We start from the raw sequence: 22,989 nt of genomic DNA on the forward strand, positions 1-22,989 counted from the left end.
GATGACGCTGACCAGGACCATACAGACAGTGAGGATGAGTCCCCGTCCGAGTCGTGCGCAACAAAGCGATAGTTGGAGCACTTATCACAGCTGTGCGTGATACCCTGAAGATTCAGGAGCCAGCGGATCCCTCTGCTGATGTATCGGTTCCCTTTGGGTCCTGCAAGCCAGCACATTCACCTGAGGTGTTCCTGTATCTGACTTATTTACCACTTTGAGGAAAGCCTTCTAAAAAAGTGGTCGGCTCCTCTGGTCGTGGACCCCCCAGTATCCAGGTTTAATAAAGTAACCATGATCCCGGTTGAGGGGACTCCTGCATTCAAGGATCCCACGGACAGGTAGGCTGAGGCGGTGGCTCGTTCCTTGTTTACGGTTGTGGGGTCAGCCGTGCGACCTGTACTGGCATCCGCACTGGTGTCGTAGACACTGACTGAGTGGGAAAAATGTTTGCACCGCGAATTGGTAGAGCAACAGGCCTCCCTTGTCTGCATGGAACTAGCAGACCAACTAGTGTAAGGCCTTAAGTACGTCTGTGACATGGCCCTGGATACTCTTCCCCTGTTATCCAGGGCTTCAGCGTCAGCTGTGGTGCTGAGGCGCCTGATTTGGCTAAAATGCTGGTCTGCTAACCAAGTATCCAAAAAAGCCCTGACGGATCTTCCCTTCCTTGGCGACCGGCTCTTTGGAGCCTCGTTAGATGACATTATTAAAAATGCCACTGGTGGTAAGAGTACTCTACTCCCACAGGCCAGGAAGGCTAAGGAGCCACGCCGCAGGCAAGGGCCCTCTTTTTCCGCTCACAGGCGTCTTTTTCGTCCGCCCAGTGCTTCGACAAAACGCCCCCAGCCTAAGAGGACGCCCACAGACGGTCAAAAACGTCCCTGGAACCGCAAGCCTGCAAACAAAAGTTCTACCGCATGAAGGTTTGCCCCCACCCATGTCTCGGGGGGGGGGGGGGGGGGGGTTGACTTCGGGAGTTTGCAGCCCGGTGGTCCTCCCAGTTGTCCGACCAATGGGTCTGCGATCTGATTTCCACAGGCTACAAGATAGAGTTCCTCTCTTGGCCGCCAAACAGATTCTTCCGCTCCAGCATACCCGTATCCCCGGGTCGCCGGGAGGCCCTGTTGGGGGCTGTAAGGGACTTGCTGAGTCGGGGAATGATTGTACCTGTTCCGGAGCCGGAACGCTTCCAGGGATTCTACTCAAATCTGTTTGTGGTTCCCAAGAAGGAAGGGGTACATCCAATCTTGGACTTAAAAGCCCTCAATCACTTTGTAAAAGTGCATAGGTTCAGGATGGAATCAGTTCGCTCAGTAGTCACTGCACTCCATCAAGGGGACTTCCTGGCGTCCTTGGACATCCAGGATGTGTACCTGCACCTACCCATATGCTTTAAGCATCAAATTTCTGCGTTTTGCTGTCGGGGAAGCCCATTACCAATTTATGGCTCTTCCTTTTGGTCAGGCATCAGCTCCACGGGTCTTTACCAAGGTATTGGCTTTGCTGAGACAACGTGGGATCGCAATCGTGGGCTACCTGGATGATCTCTTCCTGAGAGCATCTTCTGCCTCAGAATTAGAGGAGGATGTGATGATCACCATGCAGACCCTGCAAGAATTTGGGTGGCTGTTGAACCTAAAGAAGTTGGTGAGTGTGCCGACCCATCATCTGGAGTACCTAGGTTTGCTGTTGGGCTCCAGGGAAGTGAGAGATTTTCTCCCTTCAGACAAATTGCAGACTCTCAGATCCGCAGTGAAACTGCTGATGAACCGCAAGCGGTCGTCGCTCCGGTTTTGCATGTGAATACTGGGGCTCATGGTAGTCTCCTTTGTTCCACACCAGAGTACTGCAGAAGGAGATCTTGTTAAAATGGGACAAGTCTCAGTTGTCCCTGGATTGACAGATCCAGGTGAGCCAACCAGTCAGGGACTCTCTGATCTGGTGGTTGAGGTCCCCGGTGATTCAGTCCGGAAAATCGTTTCTTCCTCTGAAGTGGATGGTTGTCACTACGGACGCCAGTCTATCCGGCTGGGGTGGACTGATGGGGGTTCAGTCGACTCAGGGCCTCTGGTCGACTGTAGAATCCGAGTTGCTGATCAATCTGATTGAATTGAGTGCGATCAGACTGTGTCTCCACACATGATCGGTGAGGCTTCAAGGGCGTCCGATCAGGATTCAGTTGGACAACACCATGGCGGTGGCATACATAAATCGCCAAGGGGGAACAAGAAGCACAGCCGCTGCTCGGGAGGTCGCTCACATACTTCGGTGGGCAGAGCGACACGTCGCCCATTTACATCCCGGGTGTGGAAAACTGGCAGGTGGACTATCTGAGTCGGCAGATGCTAGACCCAGTAGAATGGGCATTGCATCTGGAGACATTCAGGCTGCTGTGTCTGAAGTGGGGAACACTAGATGTGGATCTATTGGCCTCCCGTCTCAATCGGAAGGTGCCAAGATTCGTGTCCATGACAAGAGATCCATGGGCTGACGCGTCAGACGCGCTGGTGGCCCCGTGGGATCAGTATCAGCTGATCTACACCTTCCTCCACTAAAATTGTTGCCACGTGTGGAGGCCGAGGGGGTCCCAGTGATTCTGGTTGCCCCAGATTGGCCTCAGTGTCCCTGGTACGCAGATCTGGTGCGTCTGGTGGCAAACGCTCCCTGGCGACTGCCGTTGCAAGAGGTCCTTCTGTCTCAAGGTCCGATTTTTATCCTGTTTTACCATCGCTGGCTTAACGGCTTGGCTGTTGAGAGCCAGGTGTTGAGGAACCGGGGTCTGTCGGACTCGGTGATTCCAACTATGTTGAGGGAACGGAAATCCTTTTCTAGGAAGATGCAGTATACCATCGTACCTGGAAGGCTAACATCTCCATGTGTGAGGAGAATGGTTGGCATCCGCGTTCCTTTTCCATAGGAAGGATCCTGCTGTTTCTCCAGCGAGGAGTAGACCAGAGATTGGCATTGAGCACCATCAAGGGGCAGATCTCAGCACTGGCTGTCTTTTTTTTCAATGACCCCTGGCATCACACTCTTTAGTGGGTACCTTCGTTTAGGGGGTACCACATGTCCCTCCGGTGCGCCCACCGTTACCCCCATGGGATTTGAACCTGGTGTTGTCGGCGCTTCAAAAACCACCGTTTGAAAATATCAGGGAGATTCCCCTGTTCACTCTTTCCCAGAAAGTGGTCTTTCTAGTGGCCATTACCTCGGCCGGGAGGGTTTTGGAATTGGTGGCCTTGTCTTGCAAGCCGCCCTATCTGGTCATCCGCAGGGATAAGGTGTTGCGTCCGCAACCATCTTTTCTACCGAAGGTGATCTGGTCTTTTCATATCAATGAGGACATTGTATTACCATCGTTGTGTCCTGAGCCGAAGCACCCCAAAGAGGTGGCCCTTCACGCTCTGAGGGTGTATTTGTCTGCCACGGCTCCCTTTCGGAAGTCAGACTCGCTGTTTGTTTCGGTGGCTGGTCCAAAGATATGGCGGTCTCGTCAGCCACCATTTCCAGGTGAATCAGACAGATTGTAGTATAAGCCTACGCCATGAAGGGGCAGGTGCCCCCCTTTCCGGTCACGGCCCACTACACAATGGCAATCGGAACGTCTTGGGCCTTTCCGACACCAAGCGTTGGTTGCTCAGGTCTTTAAGGCCGACGACCTGGTCTGTCCATACTTTTACCAAGTTCTACAAGGTAGACGTCAGTGCATCGGCTGATGCCTGTTTTGGCAGCAAAGTTTTGCAGGCGGTTGTGTAGTTGCAAAAAAAAACAAAAAATGCAGTACTGTTGCATTACTTCCGCAATATTGTGGTCTTGGGGATCACTCCTGTTGAGGATACCCGGTTATATGGTGGTGTTTTTCCACACACTGCTGGGTTTTTTTGTGGGTTTAGTTTCACTAGTTCCCACTTGCCATGGTGGATGAAGTTTTTATGCCATTTTTCCCACCCCTCGTTTGGCACTGCTTGGGGACGTCCCATTTTGTTACAGAGGGGAGCTGTGTCGGTCGGTGAATATAAGAGAAAATAGGATTTTTTGTACTCGCCGTAAAATCCTTTTCTCTGTAATTCACTGACCGACACAGCACCGCCCCTGTTTTTTCTGTTTACGTTATACTGCTTGTTGACGTACTGAGTCTGCTAGGGCAGGCTGTGGGAGTTGCAGCCTAGGGACCGCCCCCTGGGCGGAACTGAAAGTTCTGAAGTGTTGTGTTACAACTTTGCCTAGTATCTCCAGTGATAGGGCTGACAACCCATTTTGTTACAGAGAGGAGCGGTGTCGGTCGGTGAATTACAGAGAGAGGGATTTTACGAGTACAAAAAATCCTATTTTTGTTTTTTCAACCGTTTCCCTTTTATTTTGCTTATATCGCAAAATAATAATAATAAAAAAAAACAGTGGTGGTAAAATACCACCAAACGAAAGCTCTATTTTTGTGGAAAAAATGATAAAAAATTTGGTTTAGCTACAGTGTAGCATGACTGAGTAATTACCATTCAAAGGGTGAGAGCACCGAAAGCTTAAAATTTGTCTTGGCAGGAAGGGACAAAAATGCACAGTATTGAGGTCATTAAATACCACCAAAGAAATCTATGTAAAAAAAGGGAAAAAATTAATTTGCGTACAGTATTGAATGTTGGAAATTGTCCTGAACAGGAAGGGGATGAAAGTTTCCAGTATTGAAGTGATTAAATATGCTTTTTTACTTTCTATGTGCAATTATAATTTTTTATTTTCTTAGCAGAGTCCAGTCTTGGAAAGAAGACTGATGGCTGTAAAATATTCGGTAAGTTGTGTTCTTATATATGGTCTTTGATGCTCTTGGTTTTATTTTTGGTTTGAAATGATTTTTTTGGGGTATTACAAATATACACATAGTTAACCACTTCAGCCCCGGAGGATTTGGGTGGCCAAAGACCAGAGCACTTTTTGCGATTGGGCACTGCGTCGCTTTAACTGACAATTGTGCGGTCGTACGATGTGGCTCCCAAACAAAATTGACGTCCTTGATAAATATCCCCCAAAAAATTATAAAAAGTCATTTTTTTTCCCCCTCACTTTAGGCTAATCCGATTTCTTCTACATATTTTTGTTAAAAAAAATTGCGATAAGCGTTTGATTGGTTTGTGCAAAAGTTATAGTGTTTACAAAATAGGGGATAGTTTATGGCATTTTTAGTATTTTAATGGCGGCGATCAGTGATTTTTATCGTGATTGCGACATTATGTCGGACACATCGGACAATTTTGACACATTTTTGCGACCATTCACTTTTTTATACAGCGATCAGTCCGATTAAAAATGCATTGATTACTGTGTAAATGTGATTGGCAGTGAAGGGGTTAACACTAGATGACGCTGTAGGGGTTAAGTGTGTCCTAGGGAGTGATTCTAGCTGTAGGGGGGAGGGACTACATGTGACACATCACTGCTCCCGATCACAGGCTCGCAGACTCGCAGAGCTCGTGGCGGCCATGCCTGCTATCCGTGCCCCACGAGATCACGTAATGTGATTTCGCACAGCGGAGCCAATCTGCCACAGTAAAACTGCAGCGGTTGGTCCACAACTGGTTAAAAATAAATATATAAATAGTTTATTATGAATATTTTGTTTCTTTCTTCTAGGAAACCTTCAAGATCTCATCTCGTGCAGAGGCATCAGTGGTTCTGAAACTTACTCAACAACTAAGTGATCGTTTGGAGAAATATTTCCTTAACTGTAAAGGATTTGAAGTAAGTTTCCAAAATCTCAATATATTTTACGGAACTTGTACATGCTGCCTAAGTGGTTGTGGGTCCACTAAACCTTTTTGGTGTTTTTTTTATTTTTTTTCATAGATGATGTTTATTGTTTTATAATACATACAGTTGCCAAAAAAAAAGCAACCTTCTGTACAAAAAAAACTAGTACAGTTCGATGTCCTTACATAAATATCAACAGTACACATTTCAACAGTGAATGCATTACATATGGTTATGTTCACATTTATGGTTTGCATAAAGCTTGGAAGTAGATCAAGTCCAGAGGCCCCTGATTGTGCCCAAACTTTTTAGGGGAGCCCCTGGTGGTATAAATTAGTTGGTACAGGGGGGCGTGTCCGCGTGAGCACGGCGGCAGACGTGCTTGAGAGCAGCTCTGGGTTCTCGGAGATCAATCGGGCGCCATTTGAGCACATTAGTGGAGCTAAAGGGCTTCACAACACACCGGCCAGGCCAGCACTGCTATCTACGGGGTCATGTGCCAATATTGTGCGGCGGATCCATCTGGGGACGAACGGGAGGCGCTGCCTCCGGACACCTATGGCGGCTGCCATCTTGCCGGTCTGAGGCCTACGGAGGAGGACGCATTCTCAGCAAATCGGGGGGTAAGAGATACCCATCCACCCCCTCCAGCCAACCACGCTGTCGCCGGGAGCAGTCCGGTGGCCGCGCTGAGCTTTGGGGACAGCCGCGGGGGCCACGGCCTAGTCGGGCCTAGTGAGACCTGTGAGTCCCCGCTGTTTCCTGAGAGGGCTGCCCGGCGGGAGTGCATCGTGGCCAGTCTGTCCTGGCCCCGGAGGCGGGGGTTCCGCCCTGTACCTAATCCGGCCCCAGAGCAGCCTCCTACAGCTACCTGACTACTAGGGGGCATCTTGAGGCGCAAATCATCCAGGCTGCTGCCTGCTACACACCACCCTGGTCCCCCCCCCTCACCTTCCCTCTGTCAACTCTTATATCCACAAGACTGTGCACCAGCCTGTGTGTCTGAAGGGAGAGGGGGGGGCTGCTGGATCATACAGACTCCCTGTTCAGTCAGTGCAGGCCAGGGACCTGCGGCTGGCTTGGGTCGCATAAAGACATCCCCTGGTCATTCTGAGCTCCACAAGACCAGCTCAAACGACCCCTAGTTTATTAGGGGCAGTTCCTTACCTTGCTCCCCCCCTACACCCCTCCTGACTTGGGTGTCAACTTGCTGGAGACTCTCCGGGGACCTGCCCGGAGAGCCCGCTCACAACCCCACAGAGCCGGCGTAGCGCCCTCATGCATTGGCCCTCCTGAGGGTCACAGTCTGGACATGGCTGGTTGAGGCTGGAGTTTACATGAACCCCCGGCCTGAACCCTCTCTCCCCGGCAGGCTGTACCACTGAACTGGTATGAGCTCGGCTAAAAAGCACAGAACCAGAGCAGCAACACGGGGGACCCCAGCGGGCAAGACTCCGGGAGAAATCCACCGCTACTTCAAGCAGCTACAGGAAAAGTCACACGGAGCCAGAGTGGCGACACCACAAAGCCAAACGTGCGGAGCTACGCTGCAGCCGCACGCCTCAGTTGCTGGTGTGTTCCTGCCCGACACCCAGTCACCACCTGACGACTCCCCAGACCACCCTTCTAACTCCCAACGAGCCATGATGTCAACCTCCCAACCACCAGATACCTATGTGCTGGACCAAGACGTCAGAGAGATGCTGCAGGCTCTCCCTACCCAGACAGCCATTGAGGCCCTGATCCTCCACCTAGAAGAGACCCACAGGCGAGATATACAGGAGGTGAGGGGGGAGGTGTCCGGCCTGGTGGACCGGGTGACGAAGGGGAGACAGCGGTGTCCTCGCTGGAAGTTCGGGTGGCAGCGCTGGAACAATCCCGTGATCAGCACCGGGAAACCGCTGTGGCACTACAGCTACACCTGGAGGATATTGAGGACCGGAGCCTCCGTAATAACCTGCGGCTCCACGGTATCCCGGAGGCGGCAGAGGTGGAGGATGTGGGGACGAAGGTCAGAGAGATCTTCCATACCGTGCTGGAGGATCCAGAAGCAGCTATCATCCTAGACAGAGCACAAAGAGCCCTGGGCCCTAGATCCGACGATCCGAGCAGACCGCGGGATGTGATCTGCAGATTACACCGCTACACCCAAAAAGAAGGTATCCTGAGGCGCGCATGGGAACATGGTGATATAGTGGTGGACGGATCGCAAGTCAGGATTCTGCAAGACCTGTCCAGATCGATTCTCAGACGTAGAGCCCTGCTATGCCCTCTACTTGATCTAGCTAAACACAACGGCTTTACCTACTGCTGGGGCTATCCCATCTCGGTGACCTTCCGCGGAGACTCCGGGACCTTTTCTCTCCTGACCGCTGCGGACCTGCCGGCGTGTTTCTGCTTTCTTCAAGCGGAGCCAATACCAGTCCCCGACTGGCTTCAGATCCTCCCACGCCAAATGGGTAGATCGGCTGCTTCATCACACCACGGCCCCTTACCGCCTCGCCAGCAAAGAGGAAGACGGAGGTACCGTTCCGCGTCTGGAGGAGCAGCACGCGAGTAGACCCTGGGCCACCCATCCCTGATGGTTTCACCACCACTTACCTTCACGGAAACACCCGGACTGAGCGAACAAAGTTTGCTGGCAACCTGCCCCCACATATTGATACCTCCAATGTCCCAAGCCACAGATCTCCCGTGGTACTTCTCCACGCGGAATCCTAATGGCCTGTTTCACTCCCCCCGAGGGGAACGTCTGTAAGTGATCCCCATGTGTATACCCCCAGAACTGGCAGACGAACCCGCGGTCGGTGGCATTCCCGGCAGACTGGATTAGTCAACTAGCTACAACCCAAGCATCTGGTGGGCCTACCTAGCCCTCTTATGAGCTACCCCAGGGACATGGACCATACCAGGACTAATCCAAATGCACAGCTTACCACGCTATACTCCCAGGATACAGGTACACAGAAAGCAGCAGTATGCCATCTCTCCAAAGGGACACGGAGTAGAACTTTGAGCACACCAACTGACCTGTCCCGATGTGGGGGGAGGGGGGTGGTACCCAACGTGAATCAGGGATTATGGGGGGGGGGGGCAATCAGACACCCAGGGACCTCTAACCAGGACAGAGCAACTCCTCTACCCCTTTTACTTTGGGCAGTACTCTTACCTTAGAGGAATAACGAGAACCAAGGGGAAGTGGTTGGGCAGCACGTGTACGTGCACCAATAATCTGCCACCTGGCAGATAGACGCGATGCCGACCCTCCTCCCCCTGCCCTGCCTGGGATAACTGTTTGCTCCACCCACAGGTGAGAACACTGAGACCGCCCAGGGACTAATGGGGCCACACTTTGCCGCAGACCAATGTTCTGAAACAGCCAGTGGGGGGCATTGGGGATTGAAACCCCTAGACACAGGGATGGGTAATAGGCTCGATTGTATACAGCATATTGCTCCTTACTACCTCCATGCTAATTATTAATGCACTGTATTTGCTGCTATTGTTCTGTTCTGTTTCATGTTAAAGTTAAATTGTTAATGTAAGACTGCTAGTTGTGAACCATCACTCCTGTTTATTAGTATTTTTTGTCAGAATGTTCACTCGTGGTTGGTAGCTGCAGTCTGCATGTCTCATCATGCCGATACTTGCTCGATGCATTCGCACAGACTGCCGGGGGGGGGGGGGGGGGGGGGTTCGCCTCACGGCCCTGTCTGCCTACTCCCCCACATAGGCCCGCGCTCCATACCCAGGGAAATCCCTGCGGAGCGCCTCAGCCAATAGGGCTACAATAGTTACTCTCCCATTGCTGTACTTCCTTGAGACAGCTTCCTAATCTCCTCCTCTTTTTCCTCTCGGAGCTAGCTCCACCTATTCTATCCTAACCTGATACTACTCTTAACCTCCCCCCCCTTCCCCACCACATAACCCTCTCTAAACCCACAAACTCCCCCCCCCCCCCCCCAACATGGACGTTCTCAATGGAATTTCCCTTAATTCAAAGGGGTTAAACACACTCGACAAACGACGGATGCTACGCTACGATATGCAACGCACCAGGGCAGACATATTCCTACTGCAGGAGACGCACTTTAGAGAGAATAAACTCCCGCTACTTAGGAATAGACACTACCCTTTGGCTTACCACTCCAATTACACTGAAGCCAAGGGGGGTAACTATCCTTATCTCTACTAGAGTGCCCTGGATGCTCATAGCTTCCCAGACAGACACAGAGGGCCGCTTCCTGTATCTGAAGGGGCTGATCGGGGACAGGAAGGTGACCCTGGCAAACTTATATTCCCCAAACGAACACCAAGATACATTCCTAAAAAGGCGGGTAAACCACCTCATGCGTTTCTCAGAGGGTCAGCTAATCATAGGGGGTGACTTGAACATTCCTCTGATCCCAACAGAAGATACCTCCTCTGGTACTACTTCCACCACACATGACACACGCAAAGTATTGGCCTTACATTGCATTCCGCACAACTGGTTGACGCCTAGCGACTCTTCCTTCCAGGAGAGCGCGACTACACCTTCTTCTCCAAATCACACCAGATCTACTCATGCATTGACTATTTTCTAGTCCCCCACAGGCAACTCCATGCGATACAGGACATTAACATTGGTTCGATTACATGGTCAGATCACGCCCTGATCAGTATGCACTACACCCTATCAGATACGCAAACAAGACAGCGGCCACAATGGCGACTTATTGAAAGCCTATTACAGAACCCTGAAGTCCTAACAGATGTGGTCAAGGAATTGGGACATTATTTTGATGACAATAGTACCCAAGACAGTGACGCAGGGGTGGTGTGGGAAGCCCACAAAGCCATTATCAGAGGGGTTCTTATTAAACACGGCGCCAGACTCAAACAGGCTAGGTCTGCACAATTAGACACGCTTTTAACCAAACTCCAGACCTTGGAGTTGATTCATAAAACGACCCCGACCAGACAAATTGGGATCGAGCTTAACATGATCTGCTCGCAAGTTACCGACCTCCTTCAATTTAAAGCCAAAGCTGCTCTGCAAATCTGCCGTAGGAAAACTTATGAATCAGGCAACAAATGCGGGAGACTTCTGGCCCAAACGCTGCAGACACAAACGGCGGCATCCTACATCCCACACATCAGGACCACCGCAGGCCTGAAAAGATTGTTACCCCAACAGATCACACAGGAATTTAAAACCTACTACAGCGCCCTATACAATTTGGCCACGACAGCTTATCTAGAATACTCCCAAATGCCCTCACTATCAAAGGAGAGGCAAGAATCCCTGGAAGAACCCATCACGTTACCCGAGCTTCACTTAGCCCTAAAAAAACGCAAAACCAGGCAAAGCCCAGGGCCCGGACGGTCTCACCGTCTCTTACTATAAGACCCTACTCCCAACCCTAGGCCCACACCTAGTTTCACTATTTAATGGTTTAGGAACAGGGAAAGCTTTCCATTACACTACACTGCAAGCACAAATCTCGGTCATCCCCAAGGAGGGCAAAGACCCGGCCCAATGCGGGAGTTACCGCCCGATTTCCCTCCTAAACACTGATCTTAAAATCTACACAAAGATCCTGCCCTCCAGATTGCAACAATACCTGCCCCAACTCATACACCTGGACCAAGTGGGCTTTGTCCCAACCAGAGAGGCTAGGGACAACAACACCTAAGTCCTCAACCTACTACACGTACCGGTCGATAGTAAAACGCCATGTATATTCCTGGGAACGGACGCTGAAAAGGCTTTCGACCGGGTAAACTGGTCTTTTATGTTTGAGACGCTAAGATATATAGGCCTGGGAGATAGGATGCTAAATTGGGTGGCCGCGGTTTACAGGGCGCCATCGGCCAGAGTAAGGGCGAACGGTGTTTTCTCAGAAACTTTCTCAATCACGAACGGGACTAGGCAGGGCTGCCCCCTCTCGCCCTTGCTATTCGCCCTGACTCTGGAACCCTTCCTGTGCCAGGTAAGATTGAACCCAGACATCACCGGCATAGGAGTTAATGAGGCACGTCACAAAGTATCGGCTTATGCGGATGACCTCATGTTTTCCCCTCTCAAACCCCTCAATCTCCCTACCTCACCTCCTACGGGAGTTCGACATTTACGGTCATCTCGTGAACCTGAAAATAAATTTTACCAAATCGGAGGCTATGAGCATAGGGATACCGAAGCCCCAGCGACTTAAAGATAGCTTCCACCTGAAATTGACTGATTCGGCTCTGAGGTACTTAGGCACCTACATACCCACTTCCATACCTCAACTGTTTAAGCTCAATTTCCCCCCACTACTGAAAGCTGTTCAGAAATTACTTGATGAATGGGGAAACGGCCTCCACTTGTGGCTCGGTCGCTGCAACATCCTTAAGATGTCAATACTCCCCAAATTCCTGTATCTAATCCAAGCCCTTACTTTCCGAATACCAGGGGACTACTTTAAACAAGTCCACTCTGCATTTACTCGATTTCTTTGGGCAGGGAAACACCCACGCCTGAATAGGAAATGACTTTCACTACCTAAAACACACGGAGGCCTTGCATTGCCAGACCTCCGCATGTACTATCACACAACACACCTTAGTAGACTGATGGATTGGTGTCGACATAATGACACCAAATTGTGGATGCAACTGGAACAGGACCAAAGCGCCATACCCCTCCAGGGAATCCCCTGGTGCCACAGTACTCTCCCACCCAGGATCAAATACCACCCCCGATAGGCAACACGGCTAACATATGCTCGCAGCTAATGGCATACTCATGCCTCACAACTTTCAACTCCCCACTGCGGCCCATCATAGGTCATCCCCAGTTTGAACCAGGCCTATGCGATAAGAAGTTCCATAACCTTCGAGTGGCAGGACTATATCAGGCATCCCACTTCAGCACCTTGGGCAGGTGGCGGACATATGTGGAGCTGTCAGACCCCAACGGCCCATACAAGTTAGACTTCATGAGAGCCTTGCAACTTAGCCACTTCCTAAACAGTCTCCTGCCCCCCCCCCCCCCCCCCCAATAACTCACAACAACCCCTCACCACTTTGGAAGAGCTTTGTACAGCAACTGGTGTCCTCCTGCATACCCTCTCCCTGACTTACGCCATTCTGAATGAACCTCCGAAGGACTACCAACCCCAATCCCTCACCAAATGGGAAGGAGACCTTGACTGCCCTTTCAATGACAACAAAAAACAATACATAATCAAATTTACTCATAATTCCTCCCTCTGCTCCAAAACACAGGAAACTAATTATAAAATCCTCACCCGCTGTTACAGAACCCCTGCCCTCTTGCACAAACTCTTTCCATCGGCCTCAGACAGATGCTGGCGATGTCAGACAGAGGAGGGCACCCTCCGGCACATTTTCTGATCATGCCCCCGACTACAGAACTATCACCCAAACATTCACAGACCGGACAGTGTCTGACGAACCGGCCTACTTTCTACTACATGCGACAGACATACCGGCACGAGCCTACAAAAATTCTGTGATCCGACATCTCTTGGACGCGGCCAAGGCCTGCATCCCACTAAACTGGAAGTCCCCTCACCCACCGACGGTTGCCCAATGGCTGCAAAAAGTGGACGAGATCAGCCGTATGGAGGACTTGATCCCCACTAATCAACACAGACAAGAAGCATACTCCCAGACATGGCAGCTTTGGAATATCTTTAGATATTCTGAGGAGGGACAAAGACTCAGATGGACTGACTAACAACTTGTCCAATTGACGCATCCGATCCCGTTCCTACCTTGGATGCTGACTTTGAGTGCGTCCGAGAGGGGAGACACTGCATAGAGGGGTTGGACACACGATTATAGGCTCAAAGACACATCACCTACCAATCCCACTTCCCCATTACCTCCTACACTCCCACCCCACACTCCTTTTTTATCTTCCTGCTCTTAGGGGCTTTGTCCTATCCTTTCAACCCCTACGGGGCCTGTCCTTTATCTGATTTCTTACTATACATACAAGAAATTAGGGAAATCCTAGAAGAAAGACTGAGTCCCCTGGACTAAGGGAACTCAACACTTCCATTTTCCAGCCATACCACTTCACGTCTACTGGACGGACCCGCTAAGGTTCCACATATAATATACCGCACACCCACCGACACCTTTTTAACATTCTGAATGGGAGGGAATATCATCTGTATAGATGTGTATTTGAATGTAACATTGTTAAAACGTTGTTAATGAGGTCCTTGTGGGCTGGTCTTTCTGTCTTTAAATAATAAAAAAAAATTAGTTGGTACAAAGGTAGAACAGAGTTAATTAACTACTACTTCTTCAAAAGAGTTGGAAGGTGGGGTCTTCGGTCCACTAAACCTATCACAGTTTAGTTCATTTTACTGGTTTTAACAATATTTTATATCTACACTATTTGTCAGACACTTAACTGATTCCAATATAGACTCACTGGCCAATGCTTCCCCTTTATATATAGGATATTTACATGAGACCACAGGCCTTTGCAGCTTTTCCTTTCATAAGGCTTACATGATGCAGACAATGTCAGCTAGGGATCCTGTTGCTTTCGAGCAGGCATAGAAGATGAAAGTCATAAAACAGTTGAGGCGCTCAAAGGAACTCACAGGATTGCTGATGGTAATACATGGCAGGCTCAAAAGCTCAGTGTAAACAAGGAATAGTCTGTCTCTTATATACACACCAGGCGTTCACGTCTATGATCAGATTTATTTAAAGCATAACGAGATAAACGTCTTGCATAGTGCTCAGTAAAGAAGGAAGGCACTGAATAGTAAATAAGAGCTGGCTTGGATGAATGTAGAGAGCCGATTACCAGCACAGCAGGGAAAGCAATCCCGGATGGAGGGATGGTTGCCGACCACAGTGGGAAGCCCGAAAGTAGTCAGCCCCACAACGTGGGCGCGCTGGGAGACATCAGAACGGGCAGTAAAGACATAATTAAGACAAAAAGGATTAAATAGATGAATTGATCATAACGGGGTGGTACCACATCCCAAAATATACATTTTAAAGATAGAGGGAAAAGGATAAAGGAGCTGGAGGGTAACCAACCCCCGGGACTTTTAAACGGTACCTATTATAAAGGCAGAACAATCTCATGCCAACAATAGAATGAATAAGGTTTTATTTTGAAATACAAATGCATGTTAAAAACATTAATAGAAAAGAATGCGAGTACACATATCAAATACTGATGTACAGAGCTGGTACAGAATCACAAATATCCATACATGTTACCAATCTATACAAAGAGGTGGAGCTCTGAGCTTCCTCAGGATGTTGCAGAGTTTAACATTAAAAACAGGTGGGTCATAGCTCCATGCTTATATGAAAGAATCTGTTAAACTGACTTTCATGAAGATAAAGATAACCAACTAAAACAAAGCCACAGAAGGGCATCGGCAATCCCCGGCAATCTGAAGGATGACAACGATATAATGTGTAGAGCCAATGCAAACTGCATAAGGCAATGTGCCTTTATATGTCTGGGTGTTGTCAGATTAAGCTTTAAACTGGGTCCTCTGAATATGTAGGTAGCCTTTCATACAGAGAAATCAAAGGTGCTGTGACGCTCAATCGTTACTGCTGCAGAGTATCATACGGCCCTTCTCCGTCAATTGCCATGGCAATTGAAAAATGCAGCACCTCTTTGTATAGATTGGTAACATGTATGGATATCTGTGATTCTGTACCAGCTCTGTACATCAGTATTTGATATGTGTACTCGCATTCTTTTCTATTAATATTTTTAACATGCATTTGTATTTCAAAATAAAACCTTATTCATTCTATTGTTGGCATGCGATTGTTCTGCCTTTATAATAGGTACCGTTTAAAAGTCCCAGGGGTTGGCTACCCTCCAGCCCCTTTATCCTTTTCCCTCTATCTTTAAAAAGACATAATTAAGTTATCAATAAATGGTAAGATGAATATTCCAGACTAGAAACCAAAAATACACACTTAAGACTTAAGATTGCTGCTTACTGTTAACATTTATTGCTATAAGGCTCCATTCACACCATGGCACCTGGGCGGAATCGCTGCGATTATGCCCACAATTCAGAAACTCCACAAATTGTGGGACGCCCTCACGTTCCTCGCTATATTGAATGGCACCAAATTGCGATGTGATTTTGCCGCTATTGTCGCCCCACAAACCGTGGAAAAATTACGGTAAAAATGTGCACACAGAATCACGGGATGCCTGACTCCCAAAAGACGTTCTTGTGGCTTGAACTGATGAGATTACCATCTGCTATGAGTTTCCCAGTGTTGAGCAGTCATGGCTGGGTATGTGCCATCTAGGCCTTTAACATGGAACCCGGGCCTAGGCTCCCAGAGTCTGTGTGCTCTGAGGAGACGTGAACCCGTATCAAGACCACTCCAAGTGTCCCCCAGGCACCCACCTCCTAAAGAGTAGTGCTCCCTTGAAAGCCAGGGCTCATAGTCAGGATGCAAGAGGCTAGCCTGCAGTCTCCTCCAAAAGCCTCTGTCCCAGTAAGTCTGTCGCAAGTAACTTGGTAGAATTTAAACATTTGTCTATACCTCCAGGAGGCCATTGAAAAATTCCTATAAGCGGATCAGAGTCTCAAAGGATAACAGCCACTCCCCAGGAGCAAATTTCACTCAGGACATGTCCCTGTCCTTTCCACAAGAGCAACAAAACAATAGACTTCCACCCCTGGTAGTGGAGAGGTCTAGTCTGAAAGGCATCCCTAAAATTGTGGTATCCACAGGGCCCCTGTCAAATGCCTACCTGATATGTTTTTTTTCCCAGGGGGGCTTTTAATAGAGGAGTCATGATGCCAATTTAGTATCGGCATTATTGCCGTTGCTTTGTAATACTAAGCTATCTCTGTCAGTACTACTCCCTATCTAGCTTATGTCTGCGTAGTATGGTATAGGCAAGTCTCAAGCATTTCCCATGCCACACGAAAGTCAAAAAAGAATGTTTAGCCGTTTAAAAAAGATTTATGGCAAGGTAATGGGGATCGCCTACAAGAGGTATATAAATCCGGGCAGTATTGTAATTTCTTTATCGCACATCATAGGACATAGAGTCTCAAGTAATTACTTGGTGGGTTATAGGCCTACCTTCAGGTGTTGACACTGGTATAACCAATACAGGAAGTTGACTCCCCTATATAACCCCTCTTCCTTCCAGGAGCACTCAGTTTTTTCGCCAGTATCTAAGGTGTTGGTCACGAGTGAAGATGTGCTCTGCAGAGCTCCAGGAGGGATCCATGCTGGATTTAAAGAAACCTCCACAATCAGATCCATCCTCGCCACTGAGGCCATAGGATGGTACCTGGACCTCGATACAAGAACGAGGTTTTGCCTGTAATGCTTCTCTTTGAGAGCTGGACCCTAGGAACCAGGACTCTTTTTGGTCTTGCTACATTTCCTAAAGTTGTCCTGAGGGGTGCTATACAAGGCCCAAAGGAGCGGAACCCCTTTTTAAAAGGGCCCCAGTCTTTGAGCGTGTTTAAGCGCAGCCCGCCGTGATGGGTGAAAGTTGGATCTGTCTGTTAAATCAGCAGTATCCTGCAGCGAGGACAAGGTAAGGGAAGAAGCTTTGCTTTTTCGTTCAATATACCTTATATGCCTTATAAATGTCTCCTCTATAAGGAGTAACTTGCACTACCTATGATGTGTCTTAGTGCAGCTCTGTCTCAGAATATGTGTGGTCCCAGCAGCAGAGGGGGTTCTTACTTAAATAGATCTTGTGGGATTTGGTAAAAAATACAGCAGTTGCTAATACAGAGATGTGTATAAACTTCTATATGGGCGGTGGCTGATTGGTTAACGCAGCTGCTTTAGCTGCATGGTTTAATTACAACCCAGCACTTCCACCTAGTTAGGGAACGCCCTATGCTTCTGTGGTTTTAAAAAATCTGCTGACAGAACCCCCCTCCCCTTCCCCTCTTCCCCTTCGCCCCTTCGTCTCTTCCCCTCTTCCCCTCCCCTTCCCCTTCCCCTCTTCCCCTTCCCCTTCCCCTCTTCCCCTCCCCTTCCCCTCTTCCCCTCCCCTTCCCCTCTTCCCCTCCTCTTCCCCTCCCCTTCCCCTCTTCCCCTTCCCCTCTTCCCCTTCCCCTCTTCCCCTTCCCCTCTTCCCCTTCCCCTCTTCCCCTTCCCCTCTTCCCCTTCCCCTCCCCTCTTCCCCTTCCCCTCCCCCTCCCCTCCCCTTCCCCTCTTCCCCTCCCCCCTGTAGAGGTGTATAGTAAGTTCACCTTACTTTGTGTTGGCCATTCAGGTCCCTAGCATTGCCTGAGAATGCAGAGGGGCATACCCACAAGGTCACGTGGCGCTGTTTATGGATGTAACCTCCACACACACACAGCACTCGCCGCATATAGCCGAGGATGCCAATCAGGTTACACCTGAGGCTTTATATCACAGACACTCATTTCAGAAAGACTTTTTAACTGAAGAGAGGCAGTCTGTCACACTAAGAGACACCAGAGCGCTGGGCATGTAAGGGTGTAAACAGGCATTTCCAGACAGAAAAAACTATTGTTACTTAGTAGCAAAAAACTGTTATTTTGTGTGTACCTCTGCTTGTGCTTTGCACTACGTCTTCCAGACCTATCATAAAGGTACCTAAGGTATCACCCCCCCCCCCCCCCCCCAGGCGCTGGGAATCCCATTTATGCCTCCATACTGTCTTCCTCTTCGTAGAGATCAGACCTGGCAAGCCAGGATGAGTCATTGGAAGCTAGCGGTGGTGCAACTGCTTCACACACTTCAGCCCCTGTAGAGGTGACTGAAGATGCATTTTCTCTGCCTTGCAAGGCTTAGAAAGAACATTAGCAGCTTTAATCGCATCCTCCATCCAGTGTATAGGAAGCGTCCTAGATCCCCCCCCCCACCTTAGACTCTTTACAGTCAGTGGAGGGTCCAAGAGAATTATTGGGGCCAGGATGGAGTATTGCCCTCAGATGATCAGGAGGAAAGACATGTGATTATTTCTCTGCGGAGGAAACAATACTTGAAGTTCCCAAGGATCCCTACTTCACAATGTGAAGTACAGAGGCTTGCAAAGATGGTTCGCTCTACTTGCATGCTACCCCTAACAGAGTTAGCTGAAGAGACGGTCTCTTCCTTGGGTTCTTTGAAGCCTTTGCAGCCTTTGCATGTATTTCCTGTCCACGCATTACTAAAAAAGCTTATTTATACCGAATGGGATCATCCGGATAAGCATTTTTTCCCTTCCAAAGAGACTCGCAAAGCTCTATCCTATGGAAGAAAGATTCATTAAAAGATGGAAAGTTCCAGCAGTTGACGCTGCAATTTCCAATGTGAAGAAAAAAAAAAATATATATATATTTTTTTTTACCCAGTGGACAATGCACTTATGCTTAAAGATCCAACAGATAAGAAGTTGGAAGGTCTGCTAAAATCCTTTTTTTCTTAGCAGGTACTGTTGCTCAGCCTGCAATTGCAGGTATAGGCATCTGTCAGTCCTTAAAGGACCAGTTCACAGATGCTCTCAGATGAGCTCCCTGAACAAAAAGCACAGGAACTGGCAGAGCTACCTAAAGCATAATGCTTTGCTGTAGGCGCTATGAAGGATTCTATTCACCAGGCATCACACCTTGTGTTTGTACTTGTACATATGCGAAGGACCCTTTGGTTAAAGGGTTGGTCAGCTGAGACGCCTTGTAAGAACCTTCTAACTAGTTTCCCCTTTAAGGGAGAATGATAGGGATGAGCTTTGTGTTCGAGTCGAACATACGTTTGACTCGAACATCGGCTGTTCGCCCGTTCGATGAATACCGAGCGTTATGGGCCGTTCGCGACAAATTCGTCTGGCGCTCACGGCCCACAATGCACTGCACCATCGCAGTGCATTGCTGGCTCATGATTGGCCAAACATGCACTGTGACCCCGCATGCTTGCCCAATCACAGCGCTGGCAGCGAGGAGAGCCATGATTGGCCACAGGCAGGATGCCTGTGTCCAATCATAGCTCAGGCTGTGTAGTACATGCCCCAAACTATATAAGGCCGCCAGCACGGCGGCCTTGTGTAGTGTGTTGGCGTCTGTAGGAGTTAGTGGGTATTCTCTGTGTACCTTCAACACAGTATACACCGTTCATTATCGGACGATTTTGCGTTCTTGCTCTTCTGTAATTGAGCTATTAGCAATCTGCAGGAGTTTGTGCCTGTTGTCTGCGTGCCCTGACCGCAGTATACACCGTTATATCCACCTATATAGCTCTTTTTGCTCTTTTGTAATAGAGCTTGCAGTCAGTTGTAGGAGATTGTGTGTGCTGTCTGCGTGCCCTGACCACAGTATACACCATTACATCCACCTATATAGCTAGCTATATTGCTCTTTTGTAATAGAGCTTGCAGTCAGTTGTAGGAGATTGTGTCTGTTGTCTGCGTGCCCTGACCGCAGTATACAGCGTTATGTCCAGCTACATAGCTAGCTATATTGCTCTTTTGTAATAGAGCTTGCAGTCAGTTGTAGATTGTGCCTGTTGTCTGCGTGCCCTGACCGCAGTATACAACGTTATACAACATTATACACCGTTATATCCACCTATATAGGTTTCCCAGTGTTTTGTAGGCTCTGATGATGATACTCAGCTAGAGGAAGGCAGTAGCGTGAGCACAGAGAGAGGGTATGCTCAAGAAGGACAGCAATCTGGCAGTCATGTTCCACAAGCTGCAGCATACTGCCAGGTTTGCTCCAGCGATGAAGAGGGAGGGGATGATAAGGGCACTGACTCCACGTGGGTGCCTAGGAGGAGGAGGCACATATCTAACGAGACAGGATGCCCTCCGGGGGCCAGCTTAGGGGCAGCACACCGACTGAATCACACCGCAGAGCTCCTCCTGTGCAGGGCGCTGCCTCTGCGCGTTATTCTAAAAGTTCTTTGGTGTGGGCCTTTTTGAGACAAGTGCATCAGATCGCACCGCTGCTATTTGCAAGATATGTCTCAAGTGTATCTCGTGTGGCCAAAACATCAGCCGCTTGGGCACCACATGCTTGACCAGACATATGTTGACCTGGCATGCAGCTCGTTGGCAAGCGTACCTCAAAGACCCACACCAAAGAACAAAGCGGACCTCTCCTTGCTCCTCATCAGCTGGGATCTCCAACCCCACTAGACCTTCAGTCCTCTCTGAAACCTGCTCTGAGAGGAATGAAGGTGTAGAATTAGGTGGGTCACAGCCAAGTGCTTCTGAGCACTCTGCTAGCAGTACACCCACGTCCGATTATAGCAGGCAAATTTCCCTGCCCCAGCTGTTGGACCGTCGAAAGAAGTTCACTCCCAGCCATCCACATGCCCAGCGGTTGAATGCTAGCTTGGCTAAATTGCTAGCACTTCAACTGCTGCCTTTTCAGTTGGTAGACTCGGCCCCCTTCCGTGAGTTTGTACAATGTGCGGTTCCTCAGTGGCAGGTCCCCAAATGCCACTTTTTCTCACGGAAGGCGATTCTGGCTCTCTACCGGCATGTGGAAGGCAATATCCTTGCCTCGCTGGACAGGGCGATCAGCGGTAAGGTGCTTACCGCTGACTCATGGTCCAGCAGGCATGGACAGGGACGTTGCCTGTCTTTCACGGCCCATTGGGTCACTCTTCTGGCAGCTGGGAAGGATGCAGGACAAGGTGCAGTAGTATTGGAGGTTGTTCCGCCACCACGCCTCCAAAATGCTACTATTGGTTGTGACACACCTCTCTCCTCCACCCTCCCCCCCCTCTTCTTCTTCCTCCATGGCCTCTTCCAGTGCTCTGTTCTCAGAACCAGCGGTGCTCCGTAGGCGTTCCAGGGGCTACGCAAGTACGCAGGCAAAATGATGCCATGCCGTGCTTGCGCTGGTTTGTTTGGGGGACAGGAGCCACACTGGGGCAGATATTTTGTCAGCTCTGCAGGGGCAGGCCGAGAGGTGGTTGATGCCACACTAGCTTAAGCCAGGAATGGTGGTTTGCGATAATGGCACCAACCTCCTCTCCGACCTCTGACAGGGACAACTGACCCATGTGCCCTATGTGGCTCACGTCCTTAACCTGGTGGTGCAGCGGTTCTTGGGCAGGTACCCAGGCTTACAGGATGTCCTAAAGCAGGCCAGGAAAGTCTGTGTGCATTTCCGCCGATCATTTAATGCCTGTGCTCGGCTGACTGAGCTCCAAAAGGAGTTGAACCTGCCCAAGAACCGCCTTATATGTGACATGCCCACCAAGTGGAACTCAACATTGGCCATGCTGCAGCGGCTGCACACGCAGCAGAGGGCCATCAATGAGTACCTGTGTGACTACGGCACCAGGACGGGGTCAGGGGAGCTCTGTTTTTTCTCACCACGCCAGTGGGGCATGATCAGGGATGCATGCACTGTCCTGTCACCGTTTGAGGAGGCCACAAGGATGGTGAGCAGTGACAGTGCATGCATCAGTGACACTGTACCTCTTGTCCACCTGTTGGAGCATACGCTGCGTGGAATAATGGACAGGGCACTTGAGGCAGAACAGAGGCAGGAAGAGGACTTCCTTGCCTCTCAAGGCGCCCTTTATCCAGACAGTGTTCCTGCTGTCCCACCCATCACAGAGGAGGAGGAGGAGGCTGGCCACTCTCCTTGATCCACGGTACAAGGGTAAGGTTGCCAACCTTATCTTGCCGTCGCAAAGGATGAGACATCTCCGGGAGGCCTTGTAGAAAGGTCTGTGCAACGCGTTCCCAGAGACTGGGAGGTTACAAACTCCTGGTTCTGGACAACGTGTTGCTGAGGCATCAGTCAGAAGGAGCGGTGGAGAAGGTGGCCGTCTGACTGATGCTTTCAGACAATTTTTTAGTCCGCAGCCCCAAGGTATGATTGGTTCCAGCAACCATCGCCAGCGTCTGATTTACATGGTGCAGGAATACCTAGGGGCAAGGTCAGACTTGGACACCTTTCCCACCGAAAATCTTCTGGCTTACTGGGTCTTGAGGATGGATCACTGACCAGAGCTTGCACAGTATGCAATTGAGCTACTGGCCTGTCCTGCATCCAGCGTTCTTTCGGGACGCACCTTCAGTGCTGCTGGTGGCTTTGTTACCGATCACAATGCGCCTGTCCACCGACTCAGTTGATCGACTGACCTTCAGCAAGATGAATCAGTCTTGGATCACTCACAGCTACCAAGCACCTGAAGCTGATGTAACTGAATATTATTTTTTTTAAATATCACATCCCTTCAAGACTGCCTATGCTGATGCTGAGTGATTGTCCTGTTGACTTTTTTTCCGTTAAATGT

At 49.5% G+C, this 22,989-nt stretch overlaps 1 protein-coding gene across 7 annotated transcripts in view; it reads left to right on the top strand.

The window, feature by feature from the left end:
• LOC143996726 (uncharacterized) overlaps positions 1-22,989 on the top strand; it is a 492,973-nt gene that overhangs the window by 283,314 nt on the left and 186,670 nt on the right. For 5 of the 7 annotated variants that reach the window (XM_077491976.1, XM_077491971.1, XM_077491974.1 and 2 more), the window contains 2 exons: positions 4,745-4,786; positions 5,626-5,733. In XM_077491976.1, coding sequence (XP_077348102.1) covers positions 4,769-4,786; positions 5,626-5,733 — 126 coding nt within the window. In that variant the 5' untranslated portion in view covers positions 4,745-4,768. Of the gene's footprint in view, positions 1-4,741; positions 4,787-5,625; positions 5,734-22,989 lie in introns of all 7 variants that reach the window. The other 2 variants (XM_077491975.1, XM_077491970.1) reach the window with 1 other exon arrangement.

Source organism: Lithobates pipiens, unplaced genomic scaffold (assembly GCF_037356315.1).
Source record: "Lithobates pipiens isolate NorthernLeopardFrog02 unplaced genomic scaffold, aLitPip1_a1.2 Scaffold_19, whole genome shotgun sequence".
Taxonomy (NCBI): Eukaryota; Metazoa; Chordata; class Amphibia; order Anura; family Ranidae; genus Lithobates; species Lithobates pipiens.